General features: G+C 41.7%; 1 protein-coding gene across 1 annotated transcript; it reads left to right on the top strand.

Moving 5' to 3' along the window:
* The first annotated feature begins 1,650 nt into the window (after positions 1-1,650).
* Positions 1,651-13,517, top strand: pamr1 (peptidase domain containing associated with muscle regeneration 1). The gene is made up of 13 exons (XM_034534646.1): positions 1,651-1,819; positions 2,614-2,739; positions 3,265-3,379; positions 5,131-5,348; positions 6,035-6,142; positions 8,325-8,495; positions 8,656-8,847; positions 9,075-9,902; positions 10,007-10,183; positions 11,002-11,068; positions 11,249-11,478; positions 12,500-12,858; positions 12,936-13,517. Exons 1-13 carry the CDS (start codon positions 1,690-1,692, stop codon positions 13,515-13,517), a joined length of 3,303 nt encoding a protein of 1,100 aa, XP_034390537.1. The 5' UTR covers positions 1,651-1,689.
* The last annotated feature ends 559 nt before the right edge of the window (positions 13,518-14,076 follow it).

The following is a 14,076-nucleotide window of genomic DNA, read 5'->3' as shown; positions in this document are numbered from 1 at the left end:
GAAGAAGAATGTATGGATTCAAAATAGTTTTGCTGTATTGATTTTGATCTTATTTTGTTTACTTCCGACCATGAGTCTGACAATGTTATAGGGCTGCAATTCTAATCTAGAGAAAGCATGGGCTAGACTTTTTTATGTTTTTAAATAGATTTGAGCAAACAATATTGAGGAAAATATGAAGTAAGACTCTGGTAAAGATAGGTTTTTACTTGGTGTGCCTTTGTAATACTTGTACTTGACTCATGGTATACAGGGCTTTTCTTGTCTCAACATACATGTCACTGAACACGCAGGCCATGCCCATACCATGGATGCGTGTGGTTCTCGCACTTGAGAAACTATGAGCTTCTCTTTTTGTGTTTCAGGGAAGCAAACTGAGCTAAAACAAACAAGACAATGCAAGAACGTCAGCTTTGATTAAATAAAACAAAGCTTAGGGGTTATTTTAACATACATTTTTACCACAATAAAACTGGCGGTTTATTCAACAGCAGGGACATTGCATAATGGACCGTTGCGTTCAGGCGCAGTGGTCCAAAAACATTTGAGTGACATTGAATTATATATAACCCTGAGATCTATTGCACGCCATGAGACCTCATGTTGTCACTGGCTTGCTGAACATTTGAGGTTTAAGGTTATTTCACAAATCTATCTGAACCCACGTTATCGAAACATAAATGACCTACGCTAGGAACTGACAGGAATCATAAAAATAACTATAAAGCACAAACTCTGTCCTTAAAAGAAACACATTAAAGTTGAACTAGTGGCATTAATAGTGGCATTAATGTCACTGCGTTTGTCATTCCTCAACGTGTCTGCTAGGAGAAATAGCTGAGGAGAATGAGCCAGATTGTAGTTGGACTGAGATACAATTTATGATATCATTAATGTGGAAGGGCAGCAGGGACGACGCATAGCATACCAAGACATCTATGCTTCTCCTCTCTAGTTGACCGTCTGCAAACTATCACGAAGAGATTTATCTTCCCTGGTTTTTGCTTTTGTGTGTCTGTGTTGTAAATTCTTTGTTTCACAAAAGTCATATAAACAACAAATAGCTCTTGTGTGCAGCATTACAAAAATAAAGTGTGCCTTTGTGTTTTTAGATGGGGGTGTCAGGGAAGAGTAAATGGTGGGAGGGTTGAGGGCAGAGAAGTTATTATGATTGCAGGGCTCAGGGAAGGGTGCGTACAAAACGCTGCACTAACGTTTTGCCAAGTTTAAAGTGCAGCTTCTGTTAGTCCTCTGTCCACATCTACCGCAAGAGAATTTCCACTTGTCTGTTTCTGCTTCTAAATCCACTGTTACGTAACCGCTCCGGCTCAAAGGTCTTTGACTCACTGGTTTACAGTCCAATTAAACATTCCATTTACTGGGTAGAACTCAACAAAAAGGAAGCGCTTTCTGGTATATGGCAGTGGAAATAACCATGAAGCCAGTGCAGAATCCTTCCACTGCTGCTCCTGCTGACCATAACCCCTGTCTGCTCACAAGGCCAATCATTACACCTGTCATATTCACTCCATGTTTGACTCATCTTCCTCTCTTTTTCAGCACATGTATGTATGATGCTCACATACACGTGTTCCCTGCTCGCTTGTTTGAGTTGACGACCCTGACGTATTGTCTTCTTTAGATTACAGGTATTTGTACAACCACTGCCCGGGCCCAGAGTGGAACGTCATGTGTAGAGGCTGCTGCGAGTACGATGTGATCCGCTGTAAATGCCCCTTACAGGGGACGCCGGTGGGCTACTCAGTGCCCTGCTGTCGCAACGCCATCAATGAGTGCGACCCGTGCATCATCCATCCAGGTAAAACCCCTTCAAATGTTCATATTTGTTTACCTTGAACATAATGAAAAGTTTGCCATCTCCTTGTAAAGTCCACACCTGCTGATCTAATCTTCAACTAATATCTGCAGTGTAAATTGTGCAATACCAAGTGATGTCTGTCAACTGCTCAGCTGTTTGCACCGTAGCATTACAAACAGTACAACGGAAAGCGGGAAAATACTTGCTGGAGTAAATGATTATACTTTGAACTTTCATTTGTGAATGAAATAGGGGAGGGGGGGGGTCTGTGTAAGAAATACAGGTGTATATACGTGATAATATAAATGCTTTGAGATGTACTGTAGGTCTAACATCATAACTCTTGCATTCCTACATCCCATCCTCCTGACATGTTTTCTTCACAGCTTGAATGTATTCATGGTTTTCTTTCTGGGGAAAAGAATATAATGGTTACCTGTAAATCCCATTGTACTCTTAAACTCAAAAAGAATGTCATGCCCCAGTAAACATTCCCCCAGTGGACGGAACATCCTCCCAAGAAGCCATTTTACGGGGTTTTCTCCACATTTCTAAAAAGGAAGCACTAAAGTCTGTGTGTTATTTTTGTAGTGAGAGATGAGCGTAATGAGTAAAACAGAGTTGATTAAAAGGAAACGTGGCAGTGGTCTGATGAAGGTTGGTGACATGGCTCAACCCATGTGGGGAAAGTGTTCCAGGTTCGAAGAAAAAAGAACAGCCCTTTTAAAGACTTGATTTGGCCCGACTCCTTAATTACTTTTCTGTGATTTTGTTTCGGGCTCTCTTTCTTTTAGGTTGCAGTATATTTGAGAACTGTAAGCGATGTAACAATGGGACATGGGGCCCCAGGGATGACTTCTTCATTACTGGAAAATACTGCGCTGAGTGTCGTCCTGGCTGGTCTGGTGGAGATTGCATGAGTAAGTCTCTCTTCATTTTCCCAATTAGCAGATCCTACAGGGCTTTGCTATCAAACATTTTTGTATGTATTCTTTCCTTCCCTGATGATTTATGCTCATCTGGGACAACTATGCCAGCTTGGAAGGCCGCCATATGCCCAGAAGATCTTTCGACAAGGAGCTGAATGACAAGTTAGAGTCAACTATCGGGAATCCCATAAAGCGATTTAATATGTAACATTTGGACACTAACTACAGCTTTCTCAATACACAAATGTTCTGCCCGGGGGAACAACAAACATACATTTAATTAAAAGCAGAACCTGGATAGGCTGCTGAATGCCTTGTTGCCCCTGTGCGTATTGTGTTTATGTTTCTTTATTTTGTTGAGCACCACACTGGGCTTTTACAGTGGCTTTGGAAACGCATATGTAATTGCTTTTGCTTTGAATGCTAACCAAAGCAGCTGAATGTAGCCCCTCAAAATAATAATGAAGCTGTAATTCACAGCCGCCAAAATATAATTGTTTTGCATGTGTTTTTCAGAGTGTGGGGGAGTGATCCATAAACGGCAGGGCCACTTGGTGCTCGAGAGCTACCCCAACAATGCTCGATGTGAGTGGACCATTCAGGTGGACCGTCCCTTTACTATCGAGCTCAGGTGAGACCATGTCCCTTCTGCTTCTATATATATAGTTGTAGTTCACTGGCCCTCATTTACCTCATCAGTTTAGTTACATTGGGAAGGTTAGTGATAATATTCACTGATTATGGTTGTTTTGTTTTTGCCTATCACAAAGCATGATGGGTAAAACCACAGGTTTGATTGTTTGAGAATTGGTGTCTACAGCCAAGCTAATAGCGCTGTGCTAATGCTAACTCCACCATGTTAACGTGCTCACAATGACAATTCTAACATGCTGATGTTCAGAAAGCACGATGTTTACCATGTTCACAAACAACAACATGCATGCTAATATTACCACCAAACAGCTGTGGATTGTCACAAGATGTTATCATAAACCAAATTAAAATTAGAGATCACAGCATATACAAACGTGGTAATCTGAAAGCTGTTGAGGTATTTCAGTCTGTATCAAAGTGGTGGTCATTGGCTAATAATTACATTAAAAGAATCAACATTATTCTGAATAAACTGAAGAATATTGCAAACTTTTGTTTCAGTTTAGGTATTAAAACATTACTTTTAGGGATCTTCATTGGGCCATCTGTAATAGTTATTTATGCTGATTTAAGTTGATTTTTCACTCAGATTAGTTTCTCTAAGATGTATGTCCTGGACAATGCAAGTCCACAGCAACATTTGGAAACCACAAAATCAGCTTTTTTTTTTTAGGAAAGGTATAGCTTTTCAATCGTGTGATAACTTTCTATCTCTGTCATTCTCTCCATTACACAAACAGCATTTTACAGGCCAGCTTTTGGGCAGGGTTTTAGAAGAACTAAAGCTCCATCCAATGAAATGCAGGCGTTTTTTCCGCTATATTTTTAAAACTTTGCATTACATGTCTTACCAACAACAATATAGAGATGTCTTATATGTATGTGTCATATTCGTATGTCCTTTGTGACATAAACACAACTTCTGAATGAAACAGAGCTCCTGTGTTTAGAGATAGACTAATGGAAAGTTATATGTTTGGACCTGAGTGACTGGGGAATTAGGGTTTTCCTGTATTTCTTTAACTGCCGTGGCTCGCAGTACACTCACATCACAGGAAACATATCTGAATTACACCTGGCATTCTTGTTGGGAGCTGCTGCAGCCTATAACATTTAGCATTACTTTATATCTTATTAGTCTAAGCTTCTCTGACCCAAGGGTCTCTGATAAAGGGTAATAGTAGAAGATTTGGGAGCATGCCAGTGCATTGTATAAAGTTCACCAGTCATTCATGTTCATTCCAATATTAGGCCAAAGAGATTACAAATCCAATCATGTATCAAGCTGTTAAATAAACACATAATTAGTGCTAAAAGATAATCAATCTGTTAAATATAAGTGGGGGGGGATTCCTAAGATGTCTCTAAAACCTACCAAAGCCACAACTAATGATTATCTGCCAGTTGCTGCCAAGTGTCAATATTTATTGTGCTTTATCTTAAATATTTACTCTGAGCTCATATAATGTTGGTACAAGTTGGTGTAGTATAATGGGTTTTCATGTTTATTTGAAATCTTAAATCTTTCAATTAAATCTTAAACTGATGTGGTACCTGGTTAAAATGAGACTTATTTCACACACCATTAATAACAGTAAGCTTCACAATAGTGGAGCAAATCACATTTTATGTATTGAGTAGCTTTAGTTTGATATGACTGTTCATTATTTGTTTGCTGGCTGAAGATTTTAAACCTTGTTTTTTTTGTACTCATCCTCTTGCTGACAGGTTCATGATGATGAGTCTGGAGTTCCACCAATCGTGTCGTTACGACTTTGTGGAGGTCCGAGATGGTGACAGCATTGACTCGCGTGTTATTGCTCGATTCTGTGGGAACAACAGACCGACCCCAGTGCAGAGCTCTGGTCCCAGTCTGCACATACTTTTTGTGTCTGATGGTTATAAGAATTTTGATGGATTCTTTGCCACTTTCCAGGAGAGCTCAGGTAGGTCAAATACCACTGTTATTTATTTACAATAACATCAATACTGCGACTACTGTTTATATTTATGCACTACACATTTATTTCTATACTTTTGAGGACTTTCGGTGAATTAATGTATTCCAACCTCCAATCTAAAGGCTCATTTTAACGGTAAACCCAAAAGTCCTAATCCAATAACAGTCAGTCCTTGCTTCGTAGACAATAAATAAAAAGTCACTTGGAAAATCAGGCTCAATGAACATAAGGGCTCTTTTGGGGAATGAGCCACAACAAATGCAAACAAGGAACTCACAGTCCAGTGAATAATAAAAAAAGCCTTTTCATAGTGCGTGACTGACACCTACACGTTCGGCAAAGGCCTTCCTCAGGGGGTTGAGCCTGCTAAAGGCCTGTGCTGACCAACATGTCATTCATTTCCAGAAATGCCCTCATTCTTAAGGTATCTCACACGCATAGACACATAAGTTACCAGCAGCGAAGCCAGATCTAGTAAAAGTAAACAGAGTCATTCTGTGTAGAAATGGAGTAAAGATGACATGTAAATGGTACCAGCTTTTAATATGAATCCCTTGATGTAGCTTGATGTGGGCAGACATTCTTTTTGGCATACACATTTTATCATCATACTGCTAATAAAGACAACATTTCTTCTTGTACCCTAATGTTACACTCTTGTTTATTTACAGCTTGCAGCTCTTCTCCTTGCCTACATGATGGGACTTGTGTCCTGGAAAGTTCTTACACTTACCACTGTGCCTGTCTGGCTGGCTACACGGGCAAGAGGTGTGAACATGGTGAGTTTGTAACATAACTGAAGCCTCTACAGTACTGACAAATATGGAAGTTGGGAAAAGAAAAATGCAAGTGAAAATCACAGGGAAGAATAGAAGCCTGAGTTGACGTGTGTCTTACTGTAAGTCACTTTTGTCATTTTCATCTGAAATCAGACACACCTAGTTACAATTGTTGTTGCTCCGAGGCAGGCGGAGATTCACTGTTAGAAGGAAGAGGTCTGTGGTCTGGACTGGGTTCAGGCCAGCTGCTTTCCACTGACTAGGTTCAGGCCAGCTGCTTTCCACTCTCCGTGCAGTCCCAGCTTATAGCGTTGGTCAGTAAGCAGTTCAACAGTTGGGCTGCAAATCCAACAGACCATATCATAAATGTGTTTGCAGCATTGAACTAACTAATGCATGAAGTCATACTTCTGTGAAGAGATTGATCTCTTGGCAAAGAAACGGGAAGAAATTGAAGGGAAAAAGTCACTTTAATGCAATATATGATGAACCAAGAATGAGGAGAAGAGAAAAAAATTCAGTTTTTTTTGGTAAGGTCAGCAACCATTTTGCACTATATACCACCTTAAAGCTGTGCGGTCAATATTTATAAGATACTCAACTCTGCCATGTAGTGCTCAATCAGGGTGTGGTTGGCCTACAAGGTCTTGTGTTTTTGGGTGTCTGGACCCTGACTTTTATATCCAATACACCTCCTTTAAGATCCCATAAAAACAGACCTCCTGAACCTCACTCACTTTTTACTTGTGGTGTGATTTTCAGGGTTAAGTATGAGTGTATAAAACAAATGGTGAAACAATTCTACTTCTATGACATGAGCCAGCTTTTCCATTGGAGGAGACCCCATGCAGGAGTTTCATTCCACACTGTGCATTCATTTGTATTCCCATGAGGAATCCTCAGCTGTTAATTTTAATGCTTGACATTTTGTGGGGGGAAATGTAGACTACATTACTGCCTGGAGTTACATGGAGAATTTTAAGTATGAACCTGACATCAGCTGTATTTTATGTCTCCAATAAGCCAACTGTCAACTGTTGTAAGCCTCAGATAAAACTAATTGTGCATGAGAGAGTCTTGACACATAATGGTCAAAACTCAACATAGGAAATCATTTATTTACTCCTATTCTTGAATGTAATCTGTTTTGGAGTGCAGTGTTCAACATAATTTCCAAGGTATTAACGAAAGGAATGATGATTTACTTACAGTGTGAGTCTTTATGGAGAGTCTGTTAACAATCCAGATCCAGCCCAATGACTCATCTCATTATGTCTGTGGACAAAATCTGACAAGGAAAATTGATAATTTATGCACAATAAAAAGATGCCCACAGCTCCTCCTTCAACGTTTTACAAAACACATTCAAAAGAGGTCAACTACAGTTTGCTGTTCAACTTTTGTTTTTGTATTTTGTATTTCAAGTCAGTAAATAACTCCGTGCCGGATGATAGGGAAGGTTTCTTGGTTTGGAGCTATCAAACCACGGACAGAACATTTCCTGGAAAACCTCTTGAGAGTTCGTTGCACACAGAAATGCAAACTCAGTGTTGACATATGTGTTTTTTAGTTTTTTTTACTCAATTGTGGGTGGCGCGATCCTGTTCCATATATATATCATACTATATTCACAAAGAAAATATATAACACAACATGCTGAAGTAATTACACAATATTTTCCCCATTTGTGAGATGGATTCTTTTTTTTCCAGTAGTTCTTCACATAACAGAGTTACACCCAGTATTACCACATTAACAATCTATACTGCCCCACTGCATAACAAATCCACTTTTACAACCCTGGAAAATTAACCAGTTAGACTAAAGCTATTTGATCTATTCCTTCCTCATTTACAAGCCCTGTGTATACGTTTTACTTCACCACGACGAGTGAGATGACTCATTAATGAGCCTCTAAGGTAGCAGGATATGCTTTTAAAACACTGGGCATTTGTAAATTAAGAGTCAGAGAGCTGAGAGTTTGGTTTGTCTGACCTGCAGGTGAAGAACTGAAGGTCTTTTTGTGAAGTCTTTTATAAGAGGGAGGACAAAATGCTTGAGATGCTTCCTAAATCCATTTTTGTTTTGCCTTAATTTGGAAGATCTGTCTTTCAGTTAAAAACAGGAACATAAGAAGACATATGTTTATGAATAAACTGTGCGTTCCTGTATTTCCACACAGTTGTTGGATGCCGCAGGCCTCCAGTGCCCACCCATGGATTCACAGAGGGTTTGTTTCATCACTCGGGGGCACGCATAACTTTCCGTTGTGACTCTGGCTTTGAGCTGCAGGGTTTCCACACTGCCATCTGCCTGAGTGATGGCACCTGGAGTGTGTCTGCCCCAGAGTGTGGTAAGATAATGATGTGAATACATTTTTTTTTCTGGGAAAGTCATGTGTGTCATCTACTTGCTCTGGATGCCATGCATACGGCCCTTGAGGTGGTGCAGATTACGGGGAAAAAGGACGATTTGCAGCCACTAAAAGCCTGATTTTCCTTTCCTGTCTCCAGTACCAGTGGAAATAGTCTGTACTCTACCACGCAAGCCAAAACATGGGGACCACTTCTTGGTTTATGGACCCAATGATGTCCTCATTGCTCTACAGTACCTGTGCTACCAGCCCCATGAACTCAGTGGGAGCTCCCAGAGAGCCTGCCTCCCAAACAACACCTGGAGTGGGACTCCTCCCGTTTGCAACCAAGGTCAGAAAGTGTCTTAAATAACAGGGATTAGAATGGGTGAGTCAGTTCAAATATCGCAAAGTACCTTTAGCTCATTTCACTGTCTTATATATAAGGTCATCAGAAAATGAGTCAGTGCCCAGAGCTATTCAGCATGACAAGCCAACCATAGAAAAAGAAAATAGATTTGCAATCAGCTGCTAACTGACAATAAAGTAACAATGTTTCTTTATGCTCTGAATCTACAGTGAATAATACTCTCACTGGCGAAGAAAAGGACAGAGATGACACATTTATCAGCGAAACTAAAGAGAAAGGTCAAGAAAACACTGGTGAAAAAGAAAGCGTTGGAGAGAGAGATAAAAACACTGGGCACGACAATACAACAGCAGTCGACAGAGAAGATAAATATACGGGTACCATTCCAGAGAAAACTGTGTCTGGGGGTGCGAATGAAGGAGAGGAAAGAAATACTGAGAACCCATCTGGACGCAGCAAAGATAAAGTGGATAGTGAAGGCCCAGACAACAGCCTGAATACAGTTGAAATGAAAGAACCTGGGGTTGGGAAGCCACATGAGAAAGAAGAAGGCAGTCCAGATACAAACCTGGAGACAGAAAAGACAGATATCACAGAAATAATTGTGATAAAAGACAAAGGACAAGAAGACAAGGAAAGAAAAGAAGAGCAGGTGAATGGAAAAAGAGATTCGGGCAAAGTCAGCCCGAATGACACCAAGATGAGAACGGTCATCGTAGCTGAGGGTGACAACACAGTGGAGATATTTGAACTGGAAGTGACAAAGAACAACACCGTTATACGTCATACAAAGAATACGCAGAAGGAAAATAATACCATAGGTTCACCAGAGCCGGAGAGGAAAATCCTTCCCACTCGAGTCAACATTACACAGTACATGTACAGAGTGGGAAGCGAGGAAGATGGGAAACCAGAGGAAAAACCGACAATTAAAGAAGACAAGAAGGTGAAGGATTCTGCTGAGAAAACAAAGGAGGAGTTAGAAAGGGAGAGGGGGGACAAAGAAAAAGAGAAAGAGGTCAACCAAAGCTTCACCGGTGAGAGACTCATTGAATAAAAAATAAAAAATGAATATCATCTGCTCCTTGTTGGTCTTCACCCGCTCACCTTCTGTCTGCTCCCCCCCCCCCCCCCTCTGCAGGGAAAAGCTGCCCACTTCTCTCTCGCCTCTACCATGGCTACTACCAGCTGGTGCCTGGACTGGAGCCTGAAACAGTGGAATTCTTCTGTAACCACTCATATGCTATCAGTGGTAATGCCCGACGTACCTGCCTGCCAAATGGGACCTGGAGTGGCAAACATCCCCTCTGTGTCAGAGGTACTGTCTGTTTGGTCACTGCTTTTCTACTGATGACATTGCCGGCAGGCATGTAGCCTCCAGACCACCTCCTCATAAGGTGTACAACCATCGAAAGGTAGTACACACATTCAGTACAGCAGACTGTGCAGTGTTTTGTCAGAACATGAGTCATTAATAAGGTGCCATCAGACTTATAGATACAGCCCAAAGGCCATTAGTAAAGAGTTGTAAAATAAAAGATACAAAAATGCTAATAGGTAAAAGATTTGTGCAGTACAATAATCCATAAAGTATGGAGTGTTATGTTAATTAGTTCTTAATGGATGTTGGTCTGGATGCCAAAATATAAAAGGGTCAAAGTGTCTGTGACTCTACTTTCCTCATGAATTAAAGAGTAAAGAATAAAAGACAGAGCAAGTTTTTCTATTGGAAGATATACAGCAGCCAAAGGATTTTTTTTCTCTTCACCAAAGTTCTACAGTTTTTCTCTTAGTTAGATGAGGAGCTTGATACCAGATTGATGCCACTCTCAGCAGATCGGCACCTCATGTTTGAAGCACAGACACCTGTTTATAGTCTTCTCATTTAAATCTTGCCAAGACAGCAGATACGTGAATTTCCTTAAATATTGAACTTTTCTTTTTACCCTTACTATAGCCATGACTTAAACTTCTAAAACCCTCAGCCTATGCCATATTAGACAGTGATACCAATAAAGACATGGTACTCCTGTCAATCCCCACAGTCCAGTCACTGTTCCAGTTCCAGTGTCTCCATTCAAATACACAGCTGACGTTAATATCTGTTCGTGTTCATAAATATGTGTTTATTTGCAGCATGCCGGGAGCCCAAAGTGTCGGAGCTGGTTAGACAAAGAGTTCTGCCACCTCAGACCCCATCCAGGTATGTTTACCAGAGCATTGTTATATAGCATATGGACAGATGTTCTGTATATCATTTTTCTGAGTTTAATGTTTCAAATGAGTCTACTGTTATACAGTAGATGTTGGTCTGTACCCTGCATCCAAAAGCATTTAGACCGAGAAGGTATGTCTACACACCCATGGCCTCTTCTCCCCTCAGAAAGACACCTGTGCACAAGCTCTACTCTTCTGGGCTGGGCCGACTGCTCCAGTCTGCGGGCCCCACTCGAGGCCCTCCAGTGCTTTCCCAGTTGCCCCAGGGCTTCCACCACCTTTACTCGCATATAGAGTACGAGTGTGCCTCTCCTTTCTACCACCACTCTGGCAGTTCTCGCCGCACTTGCTTGAAGACTGGGAAATGGAGTGGGCGCCATGTGTCCTGTTCGCCAGGTGAGGGCAGCAAAGAACTACTAGTTGGCTGATCACTGGCAATAACCACCACACTCCCATAACACACACACATTTTATTACAGTGATTAATGCCCACATATCAGCAATGATATGTGGACACATTATGATGATGTAGTCACTCTGACAGACATTTATCTTAATTCTCTTAAAATATGGCAACTACCTCTAAATGCTGGCATTGAACAATACATTGTCAGCATCTTCACCCGCCTCTGAGGCATCAGTGTCAGCTGTAGTCCTCTCCTTTCTGTTCCCTGTAACTTCCCGAAGCTACTCAAATTAATAGCCAATCGCTGACATTTACAGCTGAGCTGTGAGATAGATGCTGTGAGAGTTTAAAAGATCAACATCTCTGAGTAAACAAGGCGTCTTCCAGGTTGTAATTAAATGGACAAAATACATAAACAACAGCCTCCATTTTCTTCATCATCAGCAACACCAACTTCACATGTAAAAGCATACATTACGCAGAAGATGGGACAGCTTTGATGCAGAGTAGATCCGATCCCACCTTACCTTGCCATCAATATGATTACGTTGCTAAGGAGATTTCATCCAAATGAGTCTGCACACATCTACCATATGTTAAGCCCTGGAGGTAGATTTAATTTTTTTGTATCAAAACAGAATAAGGGGTTTAAATCAAATGATGTTATGAACAGATAGTAAAGGGTAAGTTAAACATCTATCAATCTATTACGTAGATACGATTCAGGGCTTCTTTCAGGAGTTAGGCTCTCTCACATTTCACAAGATTGGGTCACTTTTATGTATTTTAGTTACTCCTTCTATGCCACTGCTTTGCATTTGGCACACATTCTTTAAGACAGTAAGCTTATGTGCACATGAAAGACAAAAGGCTTCAGAAAAGAAAGACACTAAGTGTTGACACTGTCTCAGTGTGAGTCTAATTTTTTCCTGTACTCTTTTTCCCGCCCCTACTCTGGATTGTGGTCTTTTTCCTCTCTGTCCTCTCATCCTGTCACCTCCTCTTTGGCAGTGTGTGGGAAGCATCCAACCTTTGACCCAGAGAGGCCGACAGAGGCTCACTGGCCTTGGCTGGCAGCCATCTACCGCCGCTTCACCAACGGAGCTGGGACCAAGGTGACCAAGGCAGGCCGCCAGGCAGGGTCCCTGAAGGGGGACGTTGAAGCAGGAACCGGCAGCCACAATCGGACTACTGACTGGCAGCTGGTGTGCAGTGGGGCTCTGGTGAACCAAAAGAGGGTGGTTGTTGCAGCCCACTGTGTGACAGAGCTGGAGAAGGTGTATCCTCTGGATGCAGCCAAGATCAAGGTGGTGGTAGGGAAGCAGTACCGTGACGACCACAGGGAAAGCAAAGGTCTGCAACACCTGAGGGTAAGTGATGCCAGATCTTGTCTTTTAATGAAACCCTTGAACCAAACTTACAGTAAGTCCATGTCTTTCTCCATTAGGTGGCCTCCATTGCTGTTCATCCAAACTACGATCCCCATATTCTCGACTCTGACATGGCTGTGGTTAAGTTACTGGACAAAGCAAGGATTGGGGAGAAGGTCCTGCCCCTCTGCCTCTCAGACAGCCAGGGAGAAGAAGTGACAAATGAGCAAGGGCTTGTGACAGGCTGGTCTCCACTGCCTGATTCAAGTTTAGGTCCTGATGAGAAGGCGAGGGTTGGGCTTGTTCACCTGGCTGATGTCGTCCCCTGTGAGCGGCAGTATGCTCGCAATGATGTGCCAGTCAGCGTCACAGACAATATGCTCTGTGCCAGCCATAAGCCTGACTATGAACCCTCCAACATATGTCCCTCTGACACGGGGGGAATCCTTGTCCTCCCCGCCCTCTCCGAGAACCAAGCCAGCCACAACCAGAAGCCCCCTGTCAGCTTGAGGCAGGTGCAGGGGGAGAGCAAAGGGCTGTGGAGACTCATGGGACTGGTGAGCTTTGGCTATGATCAAGGGGAGTGTAATCCTGACCTCTACACAGTCTACACACGTGTAGCCAACTTCAAAGACTGGATCGAGAGCAATATGAAATGAAGATGCTACTGTCTGACTCACCTTGTTCCTTTCATGCTTCTGAAATATTTAAACAACTTTGTATCTTACAGACTTCTTTCCCTTATGTTTGTCTGTTTTTTTCAGTCTATTCATCCCCCCTAACCATTTAGTTTTTTTCTTGCACTCGGGCATTGTCTTAATCAATGCAAGACAACACTGGAGAACACAGTGCTCTAACTGAAGGGGGTGCTAACACATTAGATGTGCCTGGCATCAGAAAACTTCAGCATTCAGGTGATTCAGTATTGTACTCATTGGTATGTATATATGTTGTAATGTACTGAATTATTCTATCAATTCATATGACCCAAGAGCTGTACATATTGTATCTAAAGACAATCATGACATTTTTAAATAAATATAATGTGGGTGTGGTAAGGCTTGCGCAGTGTGATCATGTTTTCCTCATATCATTACATCGGTATGGTGTGAAAAGAAACACCTTACATTTGCTCTATGACGCACACAGTGGGCTTGTGCTATGACGCTATTTAATCAAGGTCAGAGAAGCACCATTTTCACAACCATAAACGGAACA

Source organism: Cyclopterus lumpus, chromosome 6, assembly GCF_009769545.1.
Source record: "Cyclopterus lumpus isolate fCycLum1 chromosome 6, fCycLum1.pri, whole genome shotgun sequence".
NCBI lineage: Eukaryota > Metazoa > Chordata > Actinopteri > Perciformes > Cyclopteridae > Cyclopterus > Cyclopterus lumpus.
This window is presented reverse-complemented; position numbering and strand designations above follow the sequence as displayed.